The sequence below is a fragment of the Balearica regulorum genome, chromosome 3 (genome assembly GCF_011004875.1).
Source record: "Balearica regulorum gibbericeps isolate bBalReg1 chromosome 3, bBalReg1.pri, whole genome shotgun sequence".
NCBI lineage: Eukaryota > Metazoa > Chordata > Aves > Gruiformes > Gruidae > Balearica > Balearica regulorum.
Window position 1 is genome coordinate 117,322,350 of NC_046186.1, and position 16,924 is coordinate 117,339,273.

General features: G+C 37.4%; 1 protein-coding gene across 1 annotated transcript in view; it reads right to left on the bottom strand.

Moving 5' to 3' along the window:
• Nucleotides 1–134: 134 nt before the first annotated feature.
• Nucleotides 135–16,924, bottom strand: part of PPP3R1 (protein phosphatase 3 regulatory subunit B, alpha) — a 40,524-nt gene continuing 23,734 nt past the window's right edge. The window contains exons 2-6 of the mRNA XM_075749751.1: nucleotides 16,877–16,916; nucleotides 7,541–7,717; nucleotides 5,685–5,744; nucleotides 4,563–4,747; nucleotides 135–2,309 (exon numbers count right to left, since the gene is read on the bottom strand). Of these exons, the coding sequence (XP_075605866.1) occupies nucleotides 2,262–2,309; nucleotides 4,563–4,747; nucleotides 5,685–5,744; nucleotides 7,541–7,717; nucleotides 16,877–16,916 (510 nt within the window). The 3' untranslated portion in view covers nucleotides 135–2,261. The remainder of the gene's footprint in view (nucleotides 2,310–4,562; nucleotides 4,748–5,684; nucleotides 5,745–7,540; nucleotides 7,718–16,876; nucleotides 16,917–16,924) is intronic.

Here is a 16,924-nt window from a genome sequence, read left to right on the forward strand (position 1 = left end):
CCCCCTGTACAGTTTTTCAATAATTCTTTATAATCGGGACAAAACCTGTGAACAGCAAGTTTTCTTCAGAGCAGGGTGCAGGGCTGCTCACAGTTCAATGGGAAAGGTCTAGGTAAGTACTGAAGCACCCCAGCCAAGGTTCAAATATTTTATTTTGTATTCATATAGTATGAAGATTCTTATAGTTCCCACAACATATGATGTAGCATGCAGAGGAAAAACTAAACATTCAACGTAAATCATTTTTCCCCACACAAACTAAAAAAAAAACCAAACCAAACCTCATCCCTCCCCTTCCAATCCCCCTAAGGAAATAACATTAGCACTAATTTCTATAATGCCAGCCAAGATATGCACAAGCAAGTAAGAGAAATCGAAAGCATTTGCTAAAATGTTTGTAACAAATACTTATGTACAAAAAATTCACAAAAGACTCGTTCCCCCTTGAAGCAGAGCACATGGCAGTTGACACTGGAACAGATACCACCACTGGCTGGGATTATAAGCCACGTACTGATCCAGAGGAAGAAAAGTTACATGTAGTGGAGATTTTTGTTTTGAACATTAACATTTACCAAAGTTTGGCAACATTATCTTTTAAATTATGCAAATTATGTAAACAAGAGGAACATTTCAAATCGATCTACATGCAAAACTTCATGTCATGCAAGGACACCAAGCACCTGGATTTCTCTCTCACAGACAGAGCCCATGATGTGCAGCACTCAGTTGAAGGAACAGCTATGGCAGACAGGTGCTCGATTGAAGTAGGTTCAGACAACCTGCACTTTCCACTGCTGATTATAAAACAATTTTTTTTTTAATAGAAAAAACTACTATACAGGAAAGATGTACTGTCCTAAAAAATCTAGCAAATGTTTTTCTTCCAGCCAATAGTACCATTGCAGAAAAGGGAAGGGATGATATAAAGTTGTAAAACATGGCTCGCTACTTTTATATCACACAAATGTATCAAGTTACCATCCATTACAAATCATGATATGGACAAATCTAGAAAAGAAAAAAATTCTCCAGGCAAAGGACTGGAGAACCGCAAGAGGTATAAATTTAGACAGTGTGAAGTTTTCCTCCTCTATGGCATAGGTTAACAAGATTTTCCCCCATATGAATCCTATATACATATATATATATAAAATATTACCAGTTATTTATGCTACCTGTAGTATTCTTTAAATGCAGAGGGGAAACTATTGTGGTTGGAACAACAGAATTTAAATGGCAAGAATGTTTGATAATCTAAGTACTGTATAAAATACGTGGATGGGAATCCTGCACAGTTACGTCAATCCTAATTTCATTCAGCTAAGCACAAGAGAAAACCACGAATGCATCTAACACCTTGAGCAGCTCTATCTAAAATGAATCCAGAACAGCAGATTTGCCTTCACTTCAGGACAGCTGTAACTGCTCCCAGTTCCTACGTGAGAAAATCTAGCGGCCATCAGAGCAGCCTGCAGTTACTGTATGCACACGAGGGCTAGTTCTTGGCAGTAGCATTAAACTATATTCTCATATTAAGTAGAACTGTACTAAGTTACTTAGCAAAGAGACACAGTCCCTGGTAATATATTAACAGGTATAAATAAACTTAGTCTCCTGTGTTACAAAAAACGTAATTAAGGTGAATTAATAAGAAGCAATGCTTTGTCAGCCAGTCAATATATAGAAACATCTGAACAGTCACAGGAAAAGGAAAAGAGTTGACCTAACACCCAGTTAAAATTTTACATTCTTCTACTATATATATAAAACTGTGTGAAATAAAAGTAAGGATGTATATCCATATATTGAACTGTTAATATTCTGCTTGGCACTTTGTACTCTAGTTTTGTTTCTGAATCAAGTATATTAAATTAAAGCCCACCTAGCTACTACATATAGAAAGCTACATATATATCTATATATAAATACACACACACATATATATATATAGATAGATATTTCCTTGTTATAAAAGATGAAGAAAAATAAATTAAAAAGCCAACCCCTTCCCTTTCTCCACCACACTGATATGCTCTTTCCATCTTTGCTGTCCTTCAGACTTTAAAGTGCTACACTGAGTTATTGAGAGAATAAAAGTTCAATAACACTTAGTTGGCTTCATGAGGCTCATGTTGGAAAATGTGGCTTCACAGAGAAAAATACTTCCATTTAAATACACAGAGAGCATTGCTGGACGTCTTGAGCAGATCTTCAGAGATGGAGAAGAAAGCAAAAGTGTTGGGTGGTGCCCTACAGAGTCACACATCTACGACCATCTTTTTGTGGATATCTAGGCCTCCTACGACCTGGGAGAAAAGCAAGCATTCATAAATAGGTAAGAATCGAAAGTCATAAAGAACCAAAGAACACACTTTACTCAGAAGACGCGTTCAGGTCAATCATCATTGCAGCACTTCCCCGGCCTCTCCAAACTAATATACATCTCAAAAGTACTGTGCAACATGCAAATTAATGATGTATTACCCACGGTCACTATATTAGTATAATTTACACACTCAAGGGCCCGAAAAAAGTGTAAACGACACCATTTGGGCTTTCCTACCCCATCTCATATTCTGACCTCCTATTATCTTTCGGCATGTTCAGTGAAATGCTACCTTTACTTCTAAAAGGCCTTGTAAAAGTGTGCGACTTTACATGAGAAGCCAAGGGCCTTAGGAAAGGCAGCAGGATTTCTGACAAAAACACATGCACCCAAAAAAAGAATTACCGGTGTTCAAAGGTGTACAATTCGTGCACAGAGAGAGCAAAAGGAAAGGTGTGATGTCGGAGGAACTTTTCATCACGCAGAAATAAAATTCAAGGCCAAACGGTACGGCCAAATGCCATGAACGAAAAAGGATTTTTGTAGCTAGATGGCAGAAAATTCAAAGAAGGCAAAATGCAAGAAGAGGAGGGTAAGAGATTGTAGGAATGAAAGACGTCTTACCAGGAGGTCAACAAAAACCATATAAAAAGAAAGGTAGAGGGAAATCAAACAGTCGTACAAGACAGGAAGCCTGAGCAGAGGCCCAAGAACAAAAGAAAAGAAAGGACACCACCACATTTGATGGATGGCCAGAAGATGACAGCCCAGTGCAAGAAATAAAGATACTTCGTTAATCTAGGTGCTGGCAGGCTGCAACTCATTCTGAGTTCTTTGCATATGACCACGTGTTTTCACATGATGCCACGAAAATAACTAAACTCTACCCCAAAAAAAGCAGACAATAGTACCTTTTCACTTTAATGGTTTGGGGGAGGGCAGATTTTTTTTCTCCTTTTTTAAAACTCACATTGATCATGAGCAGTAACAAGTTATGTTTGAATTGAAGTTGTAAATTCAAAGAATAGGAAACAAAAGCAATACTTGAGTGCCTGTCAACTCAAACTGCACTACCCAGGTGTATGTTCATTAATAAACGATTTCAAATTAGCATATAAACACTCATTATTGTGATTTTCAAATGTTCACATTTCAATGTGTCATTTACTTTTTTTTTTTAAAGAGAGAATTTAAAACTTGCTGTCAACTAATTAAACAAATACAGAACATGGGTGAAAATCAACTATTTCAAGTCTCAAGTGCTACATTCAAGCATTCTGCTCAGTAAACCCCAAAGTTTTTAAGATGTGCCTTTCAACTGTTTGTCCTTTCTCAAGAGCAGCACTTGAGGGGCTACTCTCCCTGTAACAGACACAAATCCCCCTACCCTGGCCTTTGTAAAATCCCTCCGTTCTGCAGATGGCAATAATCTCCCCAGGCTCTCTCCACACCCTGCAAAGTTAAACCTTTACTAAAGGGTGATTCGGAGCAGACACCCTGTTTAGAGACTGGGAGATTAAGTTAACCTCTGTGGAACACATCCTTCCCCTCCACGCACTACCCCTGATAGTGACACTTTTTAAAAGAGAGATCTGCTATGATTTACTCTGGGTTTACAGCTTTCAGGTGGTTTTAAACATTTCTCCCCCTTTCCCCCCAGCAGACTACATACCTGCCCACCACACGAATTTTTTTTTGCACTCAGTGTATTCTATTAAACAGCTAGAGACATTTAAAACCACTGAAAGTGCTGTTGCTTTTTTAATCAAATGTAACTGTTGAAAACAAGGAAAACCAGCCTCCTACGACAAGCCAGTCACACCTCATCTCTAAAGCTGCTAATTTCTACCAGCACAGAGACTGGAATCCAATATATGTCTTCATGTTAGGCTAGCAGTTTTGTCTATACACAAAATTAGGACTGATCTTGGGTTTAGTATGTCAAAATGACATAGAAATTACTTGCTGTGTTGCTGTGCTCTGAATGAAGTGCTCTTCAGGCCCGCTAGATTCAACCTGCCTCCTAAAGGAACCAATTCATGATTTGCGCAGGCCATAAAACATGCTGCTAAAGCTGTGAGACAAAAATGCCATCTATTATAAAGCTGTGTCAAAAGAAGAACTGTTGTCAGATCAGAAGAAACACTCTGCTTTTATAATCTCGCCCTTTACACCGTCTACCACTTTTCCTCCTTTTTTAAAAATTCCAAAGATTTCTTTAGAGGTTACTTACAGCACAGAATTCTTCAAAGGATATTCTTCCATCACCATCCTTATCTGCATTAATTATGGTTTTATCTACAATTTGCTGTAACTGAGTGTCTTTGAGATTGTTCCCAACCATCATCTTCAGCACCTGGAAGAGCTCCCCATTTGAGATGTAACCATCTTTGTCCATATCGTAAATGCGAAAAGCAACTGCAGAAGTACAACGTATGTATTTAAAACTTCAGTAACAAATTTGATCAGAGAACAGTAATATATTTTCACATGCTTTGCATTAACAATATGTGAGGACACAATCCTGCACAAACTGAGAAAATACTGCGTTTTAAGTGAGATTTCTCATAGCCTTTCCGTTTCATTCTGAAAAAACATGAAACACCAGAAACAACACAATGAATGGTGCTATTACCGAATTTAAAAGAAAAAGCCCACCTTAGAAATGTCAATTGAAATTGTTTTAGCACCAGCAGTAATATAAACACTGAACTGGAAAATCTTCACCAACACAAGTAAAGTACTAGGGAGCAGCTCTTTTGCAAGCAGAAAAAATTACAACCTTCCAGGGAACAGGAGAATCAAAATCCTACCTGGTTACTTTGCTGCAAACAATTTGGCATTTACATTGAATTTATTTTTAAACATTTCAGCATAGCAGGCTTCTTTCCTAAACCTGTACTATGTCTTAGTTATCAAAAGCTACATCCATGACTGATCCTTTCTCACTCCAAAAGTCACATTGTGTTTGAGATGCAGTACTCAAACAAGAATTTAGTTTAGAATTAGTAGCTATTCTACTGTAGTAGCAAAAAAATTAATATTATTCTTATGCTTCCATAAAGCAAAGCACATTGCTGGACAGTTTTCTGAACTAAGTATTCTTAATTTTTTTTTTTTTTTTAAATGAGAAGCAACTGAAGATATTCAGAAGGCAACCTCCTCAAACATTCCCTGCAGAAAAGAGTGCTGGCAAATTCTTTACACAAGCAATGTCTGCAAAAAGCTTGCAATCTACCATCATGATTTCCCACTTTTTAAAAGAATCTGGATTTGCCAATTTCCCAGTGTTAACTAACAAAAGGTATGCTTCTGAGGATCAAAAATTTTTGGTAAGGAAAATCAAAATACTTACACCTCAACTTCTGTTCCTTATCTCCTTTGACACTGAACTGGGAGACTCCTTCTATAAATTCTAACAAACACAAGAAAAACATTTTAAAAAATTATTTTTTTAATAAACCAAGGAAATCAACATTCAGAAATTCTTCAAAATTGTAAAAAGAATCTAAATTACCCTAAAAATATTTTCTACCTCGTGACATCTAAGTGTCCACATACACAGATACTTTAATGTTCTTTAGTGGGAAGTACTTCAAATGCAATACTGCGCTCACTGAACAGACTTGTTCACACTAGTATTTAAGTAACTCTGAACTGGACTTTTGCCAGAATCTGATATAAAACTCCACTGTGATTTCTACTAAATCTACTCCAGTGGAGATTCTCACAGTAGACTTCCTCTCAAGACTGGTTTCTCAGCTTAATGCAAGAAATACATGAAACCGAAAACTGCTCTAGGAAAAAAACTAAGAGACTTTTATATAAGAAACAGGGTAAAAAAAATTTACACTAACAACGAAGTCGTTATCCCAGGAGCAAACTCCTGAGTTGCCCAAAAAATGAAAAAAACCCCAAAAAACCACCAAACCCAAAAAAACCAACTCTGAGATGTGATGTGTCTGGATGAGATCCCATAACTACACTTCGTAGAAATTTGGGTGGCAAAATGACAACAGTGCAAAACTGCAAGCTAAACTATGGTATAGAAAGAATAGAGAGGTATAACAATATAGCATTAGATTGAACGAACAAAATGCTCAACTGGTAACTTGAGTTTTACTATTATGCTTATGAAAGACTAATCTAAATTTTGGGTCTTTCAACAAAAGAATGCAAGTTTCCTCACACTAGTAATTTTCCTTTTCATAAAAATCACAGAACAGTTTGGGTTGGAAGGGACCTCAAAGCTCATCTAGTTCCAACCCCCCTGCCATGGGCAGGGACACCCTCCACTAGACCACGTTGCCCAAAGCCCCATCCAACCTGGCCTTGAACACTGCCAGGGATGGGGAACAACTTCTCTGTGCAACCTGTTCCAGTGCCTCATCACCCTCATCATAAAAAAAAAATCTATTATATCTGATCTAAATCTACCCTCTTGTAGTTTAAAATCTTTCCTGTGAGCTTCCCTCAGACAGAAATAAAGAAATTAAATGAATAAAACTTGACCAAACAACAGAATTCATTGCCACTTATTGCAACAGCATCATTTTACCATGGAAAATTGATTTTGACAACATGCTCTTTCCATCCAAGAGGAACAGCTCTTGATAATTATATTAATCACAGCTCAACGTCACATACAATATAGCATCATCTTTCATCACTGCCTATTTTTCATAAGGGGATTTTGAACAATTACATATAACAACTACTGCTTTGGAAACTGACACCAAGAAAAAGTCTGAAAAACTCCACATTCCTGTTACACTGTAGTTCTCCCTATAAATTTAAGAGGCTTTGTAAAGGTTACCTGCTTTTGAATGTTAACACTTTATTTAAAGTGTCAGACACACCGTTTACACTGTCTACCCCACTTTTTTCAGTCTCTTCAGCCTAGGAATATACTTCAGATAGTACCACAATTAAGAGTCTGAATTAGTGTACTTTAAGAGATACTTAATGAGTAGTCCTAAAGCAGCATGACCTGGAAAGTTATTACTAAACAATCTGCTCTTTTAAGCATTTCATTCAGGAGTGCCAGAGAAACTAGTTTCACTGGTATTCAGTTTCACTAGGAATTAACACCTTATTTTGATTAACAAGTTTTCTTCACCCCTCCTTTCTCAGCTGAAGCAAAATTTGAACTCTAAACCTCCAGGAATTCTGAAAAAAGGCCAGCACCTGGCACAAAGCACTGTGTCTTACCTTTGAAGTCCACTTCCCCATTTCCATCTGTGTCAAATATATCTATTACTCGCTGTACTAATGGGTTCTGTTGCAATTCAGGTAAAGACATGAACTCTTCCACGCTCAAAGAACCAGAGTTGTCCAAATCAAGCTTCTTAAATCTCTTTCCTAGTCGTTTTATCTCATCAGCATCAACTGAAAGGGAAAAAAAACCCACACTTATTCTCAAAAAGGCTTCAGTAATCTCTTTGCCAGTCAAACACAATGCACATTTCATTGCTTTCCTACCAGAATTTCTCCTCCTTTATTACAACTATTAAACACTCTCAGGGAAGATTATAAAGATTACATCAAATTCTGAAGACAAACACATTTTATTTTAAATAAACCTTACCTTTTTTCCTCCCTGCACCAGCCATAATACAGTTAGCCTTGTGACTCACGGAATACCACATGCTGACACAACATTTTTAAGGATTGAGGGTGCTTAGCTAGTTCTTAGTCAGACACAGCTCTTACAAATACCAGGTAAGAAGAAATTAAACAGAACAAGTTTTCTTTGAAGGAGCTAGTGTTAATTTTACACTAGACTAACATAAGAAGTTAGAAAGACAATTGTATTAGTAAACATATTAGCAAAACTAGTGCTTCTTCCACACACCAAACATACAGGATGTCCTGGGACACACGCCAAGTTAAGCAGGTTAACACAGTCCCAGTGTTGACCAGTTATCACTCACCTACTCAAAACATCTCCCAGACAGACCTAAGATAATTTTTTTCTTCATCTAAAACAGGAAACAGACATCCTGCAGCCATGACCTGCACACATCTTTTTTTTTTTTTTTGTCCCAGATTCAGGTTCCACAGCAGTACCACTTCATCTATCCTCTTAACATTTAAAGAGAATCTCAGTTAAAGCATATACCTAGTAACCTACTTTAGACCTCTGATTTTGCCAGAATAGACTAAATCTGTGAATCCATAGAAATGACTAAAAGAAATCTTGTACTCCGTTACTGCTGAAAAGCTTGACAAATTTTCCCCATAACAACCTGAAAATTCCCCATTAGCAGCTTGACTTACAAGACTGAAGTTAGTTCACAAATTGTTCACCATGTTTGGGTATGAAGGAGGAAATGAGGTTCTTCGGAAGTCCTAAGAAGAGGCCCACATACCACAAACCACAGCAAACACATCTTACAGAACCTGAAGCTTTCAAACTCCCCATACCGATTTCTTTCCTAACACGAACAGTCTCCTCAACATTTCTTGGCTCCATTTAGCGTGTTTGCTCCAACAGCAAAAGAAATTGTTTCTTCACTTCTATAAGGCACATCATACCATCTGATCCACTTTACATCACATTAATGCTTTCTTAGGCTTTTGTAAAAGTGCAGCATAAAACCAAACAGCACTTAGTCTTTCCAGTGCATAAGGTCAGCCAACATGCAGAGCTTTATCTTTGGAAGTTGTAGCCAATTCAGAGACCTGATCCTCTACCAAAGCAGTTAAACTTCCACTTAAATTTCTTGATATCCTTGTCTAAAATCCAACCAGACACAAATCCAGAGATACACACAACTGTACTATTTCAGAATGAAAAGGAGAGAGCGCAACACAAGTGCAGAAGCCAAAGATGATTTTCCATGAAGACTTATTTTGCCTTAGTAAATTCTGACATTCTGCAGTTAGTCAGTCTTCGTAACTGCCTGCAACTACAGAGGCAGAGAGCAAAAAAGAGTCAATATTCCCAGAACAATCTTCCCTTTGCTGTGCCAGCAAGTGACAGATCTGATTCTGCCTCTAGGGCTATAAAAATAAGGCTGAACAGCACTTGCAGAAGCTTAGTTTCCTCAGTTTCCAATATGCAATTCTGCCTGTCTACGTGGAAGCCTAAAACACGATTGGAGGTGTGCCCTTAACAGCATGACATTGCACTGCAGTGTCAAAACCACGTTACTGTCAGCATAACTACACAGAAACCCCTCTGGATCACAGGAAAGGAGCCGTAGCACCATAGGGTAAGCTATATGTAGAACAATCATGAGACTGAAAGATGACAGTATTAAAAGAGAAAGGCAAAGCAAAGCTCCACTGGCAATTAACCCAAATAGTAGTTACGAGTTCCGCCAGCACAAAATGCTTCTGCTCATCAATATACCAAAGGCATTTGACAACTCTTGCTTTTGTCCACAGAAACTCTGGTTTCCATTTTCCTCAAATTCTTAAAACTGTAAATGGAGTCAGCCAGTCTTTGAAATGGCTCACTCCCTGCCCTGCCAAAGGTTATCAGACCCACTACGGTTTAACACAAAGCCAGTGCCTTGACAAGCTCTTAGCAGGGGAATCTCATTTTTAGTGCAAGCTCTACTCCAGACTTGCAACTCGCATAGAAAGAGTTGGTATCCTGGAAAAAAAAAAAATCCTTGCAGCATAAGCATTTGAAAAAGCCCAAAAAAATTAAGCATGGCTTGTCACACTGCGTACATGTAAACACATTTTTCAATGTAAAAGGAATGTATGACTAGACATAATTTATACCTAAGGACTTGTCCAGCCGTGACATCAGTCTCTCTCTACTTTCATTAGCCACGTTTAAAATGATGTTTTGGTCCAACCACAACTCTCATGCTTCCTTACCTAGACTCAGAAATCACATCATCTTTCAAGTAACTGGCCACTATTTTATTAAGACAAATCCCTCACAAAAGATCTATTTTTGAAATCAGAAGTTTGCAATTGCATCTAGAACTCACACTGGGAAATCCTGAAATATGTTCTGTGAGGATAACTATTAGAACTATCTCCTACTGAAAAAAAAACAAGAAAAATAAAAAGTACATGCATTATTTATTTTTTTTTTTAAATTGACTTTACTTTAAAACAGCTAAGCAGCAAATTGAAAGTACATCCTCCTACCAGATCAGTGAAATCTCACTTCCAGGACTGATAGAAAGACAAGCACTGACTAAAATTGAAAAATTAAAGCCTCCTAAGCAACCTGAAATACTTCATAGTTCTGTAATTTCACCCAATCACAATTGAGAAAAATGAAAGCAGCATTAACATAGCTGGATCTCTTCTCACGTGAGAAGACTCACTTAACTTGAGTTAATGAATTGCAAGTTTAGAAACATTTCTAACTTACACTTAAGAAAACCCTAAGTATCAGAACACAGCAATGACATTTTTACAAATCAGGATGGAAACAAGCAGATGCCTGAGCCAGGACTGAAGACCAGTAGTAATTAGAGAGCATCATTTCCTCAGAACCCCAAAGCAGCACTAGGTAAAGCCTTTTGTCATGACTCCAGTCCATTTCCTGGTTTGCAAGCTAAAGTCCACAATATTTTTCCTCACAAGTATATAAGCTAAGACTGGAAGTGAGACTCTGAGATCTGTCGATGTTCTGCTATGAAATGGAGCCAATTACCACATATGCGAGTCAGTCAAACGCTGCTACACAGCTTTAAAATGATTACAGTTGGCACAAAAGAGACAAGACCAACTCTGCCATCACACTGGCCACTCCACAGTAGAGAGAAGGTCTTCCTCACAAGATGTGCTAAGAAAGCTTTCGCCAGAAAGGTACTCTATCTCGAGCTAATCCATCTCTATCTTTTAGCAGGACGTACCAAAATGAATTAAAAAAGAACATTTTATTGAGACATTCAGAGACTGATCCCCAACACACAAAGTTAACAAGTGATGCTACACTGAAAATACATGCTCTGCCATCATCTGCTGGCCATAAGATCCACTGTTCAGTTAAGCCCTGCATTACCAGTTAGCCAGATACTTAAACTTAGAAACCAGCAATGCTTAAGAAAAATAAAGCAGCAATTTTTTTTTTCTTTTAAAGACCGTAGTCAAAGAGGTCAAGATTACGGATGATAAAGACAAGAATCAGATGATGGGAAGAGAAGGAGGTTGGAGAGGAACGTAAGAATATTTCTCAAGAATGTTTTTTGTTTTGCTGACAACTGCCTAAATTATTAATGAAGAGCCTTCACACTTAGAAAATGTTAATTACTCTTTCTCCACATACACACACACACATCCAATTGCACAGCTCATACAGTCAATTCCAATTCAACTGCAATACACAGTCCAGGTACAGATGTTTAGCAGATGTTTCTACTAGAAATGGGATTATAAATTTCTCATTCCAAACCTTTAAACATTCAAGCAAAGGGTTTGCCTGCACTAGAGATCTGAGAGAGGTTCTACTCTTTTGAAGGGGGGGGCCGGGGGGGAAGCGGAGGAAGTCAACAAACAGTACTGAAGAAACCAGTATCTCTGCCAAAAGCTGACCAAATATCAATCTCTCCAACTTTTTGTTTCTGGCAATGGACACACCATGGATGAGAGTGCTTGGAGAAGGAAATAATGAAAAATCAAACTAATTACAGGAATAGGAAAAATTCCTTTAATAGTTCGTGAGCATAAAAGCCTCTGTTCATAATGAACATATATAGATAAAAACGTCTGCAGATCAGTGTTTCATAACTGACTAGAAAATTTCACATCAGAATTTAATTATTTTTTTGTTAAATATATTGCAAGCATCTCATCTACCTTTAAAAACCTTTACACAAGCAGAAATTTAAAAAGCTTATACTCTTTTAAAAAATTCATATTTTGGTAACATATTTGTCTCAACAAAATAGCTTTAAGAATAAAATAATAAGAATATAAAATAAGGGATGAATGCATTACAGTTTAAGCCTTAAATCCACATAGTTTGTCTATTCTTCCTTCAATTCACAGTCTTCATTTCTGCTGACTCTCTCTGCCTGGGCTGAACTTACCCAAAAACACACGTACGTTTTTTGGGGTTTGATTTGGTTTGCATTTTTAAAATGAAAGCAGCATACATTTATCTATATCAGCAGATTTCAATAATATCCTCTTCATTGTTTCTTCACATTTCCTCCCCAAATGCACATAGACAACAGGTCTCAGCTATGATGGATGTGCCCCTGTTTACAAGACTGCTTTTTCCTCAGTGTTTAGCAATGGACTGACTTTCTTAAAATTTCACATAGCTTTCACTGAAGAACAGAGTGCTGAATGCACTTTTCGGAGCCTGAACAAAATACTACTTTTCTTCTCTGAAGGCTCCTTACAGACAACCCAGTGCCCACACAAACTATACTAGAAATGCAAGACACGAGATAGTTCAGATACAGGGAAGGTTTCTGTGCTGAAAGAACTGATGGTGGCAGTAGCAGGCAGAATTTTACAAGACAAGCTCAGGAGACCAGGATAGAGATGAAAACACCAGGAAATCCGAGGAGGTCCAAGTCCGCAAAACTTGTGTAAACAGGGTGATAACATAACCGAGCAAAATAAGGACGATCAAGCTTTGTTTACATCATTTGAGGCAGAGTTTGCCTGTGACTCATCACAGCAGTCTAAGCTTCCTTGAGCTCTGGCCGCAGCGAGCGTTCCTCCAACCTCAAACTCAAGTTAGCCTTTTTTGTGCTTTGCTCACCAGCTGACATGAGGCTCGTTGCTTTTCAGCAGAATCGGAAAGTATCCCATCAGCTTGGCACTGGTGACTGAGCTTACAGACTTAATACCAGTTAAATGTTTTCTTTAAAAGGCTTTCCTGGCAGCCCAGTAGAAACATCAAATTATTCACTTTTTTAAAGCACACAGTTATTTATTTCATAATCCATCTTGAATTTCATTCACCTTGTAACTAACGCAACAAGGTGGGGGTTTTTTATGCAGTTGCGGTATGAAGATTTTTTGTTAAAGAACTATCAGTATTTTCAAAAGATTCATCTTCCATCCAAGTATGAAAATTCTAGAGCCAACAATACCTGCTTTGTGTCTTGAATTCATTTGCATACATCTAAAAATATGATGAATCTGGTTAAAACGCAAGGACTCCATGCTTCCTGTAAACCACATGCAAATGCTGGGTGTAACTCCCATTTTCGTACAGCAGCTTTATCTTTCAGCTGGACACTAATATGTTGATATGTATTACTGAACATCCTACTCCTTTCTCCCAACACAGAACAGCAGAGGATGATCTATGATGTTTTAAAACAATTGTTTGTTTCAAGCTGTTACACATATAACTGATGCTCAGATAGTACTGTAAAAATCATTCAAGTGGTAACTCAAAAAGCTTCATTAAAAGCAAATTTCTGGAGTGCAACGTGTTCTATGTTGAAAAAAGTCATTTCAGAAAATTTGTTTTAATGATTTTTTTTCTAGTTAACATGAGGGTGCATGGCTAATTTGCTATTAATATGACAGTCAAAAGTAAAGAATGCCTTAAAAACACAGATCTCTGAAATCCACTACATCGTGGTATTTTAACAGGATAATTGCTTATGTACATCCCTTGCCGCAGAGTACACAACACTTACGCAGGCATCTGCAAAGTGTACAAATCTCAGAAAAGCTGTACATCTCTCAGCAAAAAGGTGCTGGGCACTTCTGAAGTCTAAGTGTTTATCTAAATGTTTAATCCTGTATTTAAAAGGCTGGCTTTTCAGATACTCTTAAAATACTGGCTTAAAGTTACAACTAACAAAAAACAGACCAGAAAGTGTGGTCATGGAGAGCCTAGTTTCCACTTGTTTTTCAAATATGAGATCATTATAAACAAGAGTATTGGTAAGGTATTAGAAAAAATATTTTTGTAAATAAAACATGTTCTGAAATTTATTTTAAATGTTTCTAGGTTTAAAAAAAATATTTTTTCTCCATTAGAATGGATTGCAAACATCTCAAAATAAAACAGACCTTCAGCAAAAGCTCTCACCTCTATCTACAGTCTTGTCTGATTCACAAATATAATGTTTCAGAGTAGCAACCAAGACAGCCATTTCAGTCTTGGGAGATCAGATTTCAAAAAGATGACGCCCTTGAGAACACATTCAACCACTTGTCTTGTATATGCTTACACACAGCTGGCCTAATCCTTTTCATGACTTCAGATGTGTCAATTACAATTTCCTAAGTTAGAAAAGAGATACTAGTCTCCTTATCCTAAAAACAAAACATACTATAAAATATTGTTTATACTACAAAACACTAAACTATTTTCTACTGTAAGATATTGTTTACTATACTATAAAATAGTTTTCTTCACAGCTTTTTGCTATGATAAAATTCTCTTATGGGTAATTAGACATAGCTTGGCTGACATCAAATTTTCACCATGTAAAACAGCACTAGATTTTCAGTAATTTCTCAGGCACAGCACAGCTGAGAAACAAACCCATACTGTTTTAAGGAATCCAACACCACCAATTCACCCACTGAAAAGAACTAATGTTCTAATACGAAGGGTAAAAAGAATATTCCTGACTATTTAATGGTGTGAGTCCTCTACACAGTATCTTGAATTTGCTTCCTGTAACTGCCAACTTTAAAACAGCGACTGCTGGGCCTGGCAGAGGTTATGACCCAATGTCACCATGCAGACAGCATAAATACATTATTGCTGACAGTCTCCCAAATGCCTAACCATTCAAAATCCTTATCAAATGATCTTCAAAACCATCATCTGGTCTTTCCCTGAAAAGCTTTTGGCCTGTCAGTGAAAACTACTTGGAAGCAGCTGGAACATCTAACATCCGAAGAACAAGGTGAGTACCTACTTAGCAGACTTATTCACAGACATGCCACCATACATGCCTGTGTCTCACACCAACTCTGCTCTTCCACGATATTCAGGCATGCAGAATCTTTAAGCACAGCACAATCATTCCAGTGATCAGGTATGATCAGGCAGCGGAGGTCTGTGATATAACAACTACATCTGCCCTCGTGTACGTGGTTATGTTGCCCAGAAAAGCAGCTTGCTCCCTACTGCGAGACCGGCCATCAAAACAGAAAAAGCTTTAATCATGCAAAACCTCAAATTTACACAACGATATCCTCAAATTACAGTTTAATCACAGAATTTGAGGCAGAAATTTTATCTTTGTCTGCACTAAAATGGGGCAAACAAGCTCAGTAATAAACCTCTAGAATGGCAGTAGCTACCAACAAATACAGCTTGCCCTAGAACCCAAAGTTAAGGATGGCAACACGCTGCTTACAACTCCGGCAGAGACATAGCTAGTTTTAAAAAAAAAAAAAACCACACAAAAAAACCCTTCATAAGCCAGGAAAAATTGACCAATGGAACAGTAACCTGAGATCGATATAGATGATCCAGAAAAAGACTACTGAATTCTTCAAATATGAAACTTCCACTCATGTACCCACATTTAACAAAATGCACACTGAGAGCATAACACAGCAATGTAGTGTTGTGAATAAGATTCTCAAGTGTTTACAAACCAATGACTTGAATTACAATTCATGTGGACATGTATATTAAGCATAGAGAATTTGCAAATTACTAGCAAAAGCCTCATTTCTCTGAAAAATTTATGTAGAAAGAGGTTCCTCCATGATTATTTATTTTGTATTACTGTTTGACTTAGAGCTGGAGTTCAGTTATGACTAGCACTGTGAAAACAGCCCAGAAGATAGTCCCTATCTTGAAGAATTTATTATTCTGTTTAAGAACAAGATCTGATTAATCAAAGAATGGGAATTTTATCAAGCAGTCTGTACATACATACACAGGTCTATGCATGATTTAACACTGAAGAAAAATATTCAAGGAAAAGAAAACAGTTAAAAGTACACTTAGCATAACAGCACAGGGACACTTCACAAGACAATCCTTTCCTTGGTCAGCTTTGGGCAAGAAATACTTTGTTATTTTTACAGGGTAGACTAACCCCGTGAGACAGAGCAATGAATTTTATGCTCACGTGGCCAGAAGCAAATAACACCAAGTGGCTTCTCACCTAAACTCCTGTGTATGCCTGTGGCCAGGCAAAAAAAAAAAATGCTCTTTTACCCTGAACCTCTCTTTCCTCTGAGGGTGCAAAGACAGCTGAGGTGATATGCTTCACTCCTAGCACAGCACACACTTGTACCACAAGCTGTTCCACGTCTCTGAGGAACAGGCACTAGGACTGATGGAAAAGCCCCTCCAGTTGAGCTACCAGTTATAACGCTTCACTGTACAGACATCAAAAGTATCATAAGTTAGTTTCATATTCCAATGGAAAAATTGAAAAACTCTTTATAAGTGATTGTTTTTTAAGATGGACTGATTTTTGATTTTACCATCTAACAGCAAAAAGCTGTATTATTTCCAAAGGTAATCTTTCACCTTTTAACTTTACTCTTCTGGTTGGTATATAAACTGCGTAACTTTTCAAGCAGTAAATTCAGTAAATTCATACATGACAGTTGTACATATCCATCTCCAAATAAGATTAACCTAACCTAATATAACGTAGCAATTAAAAAACTTACAGTGTGAGCACATTTCCAAAGGGTAGCTTGCCTCATTTCCCTGAAACA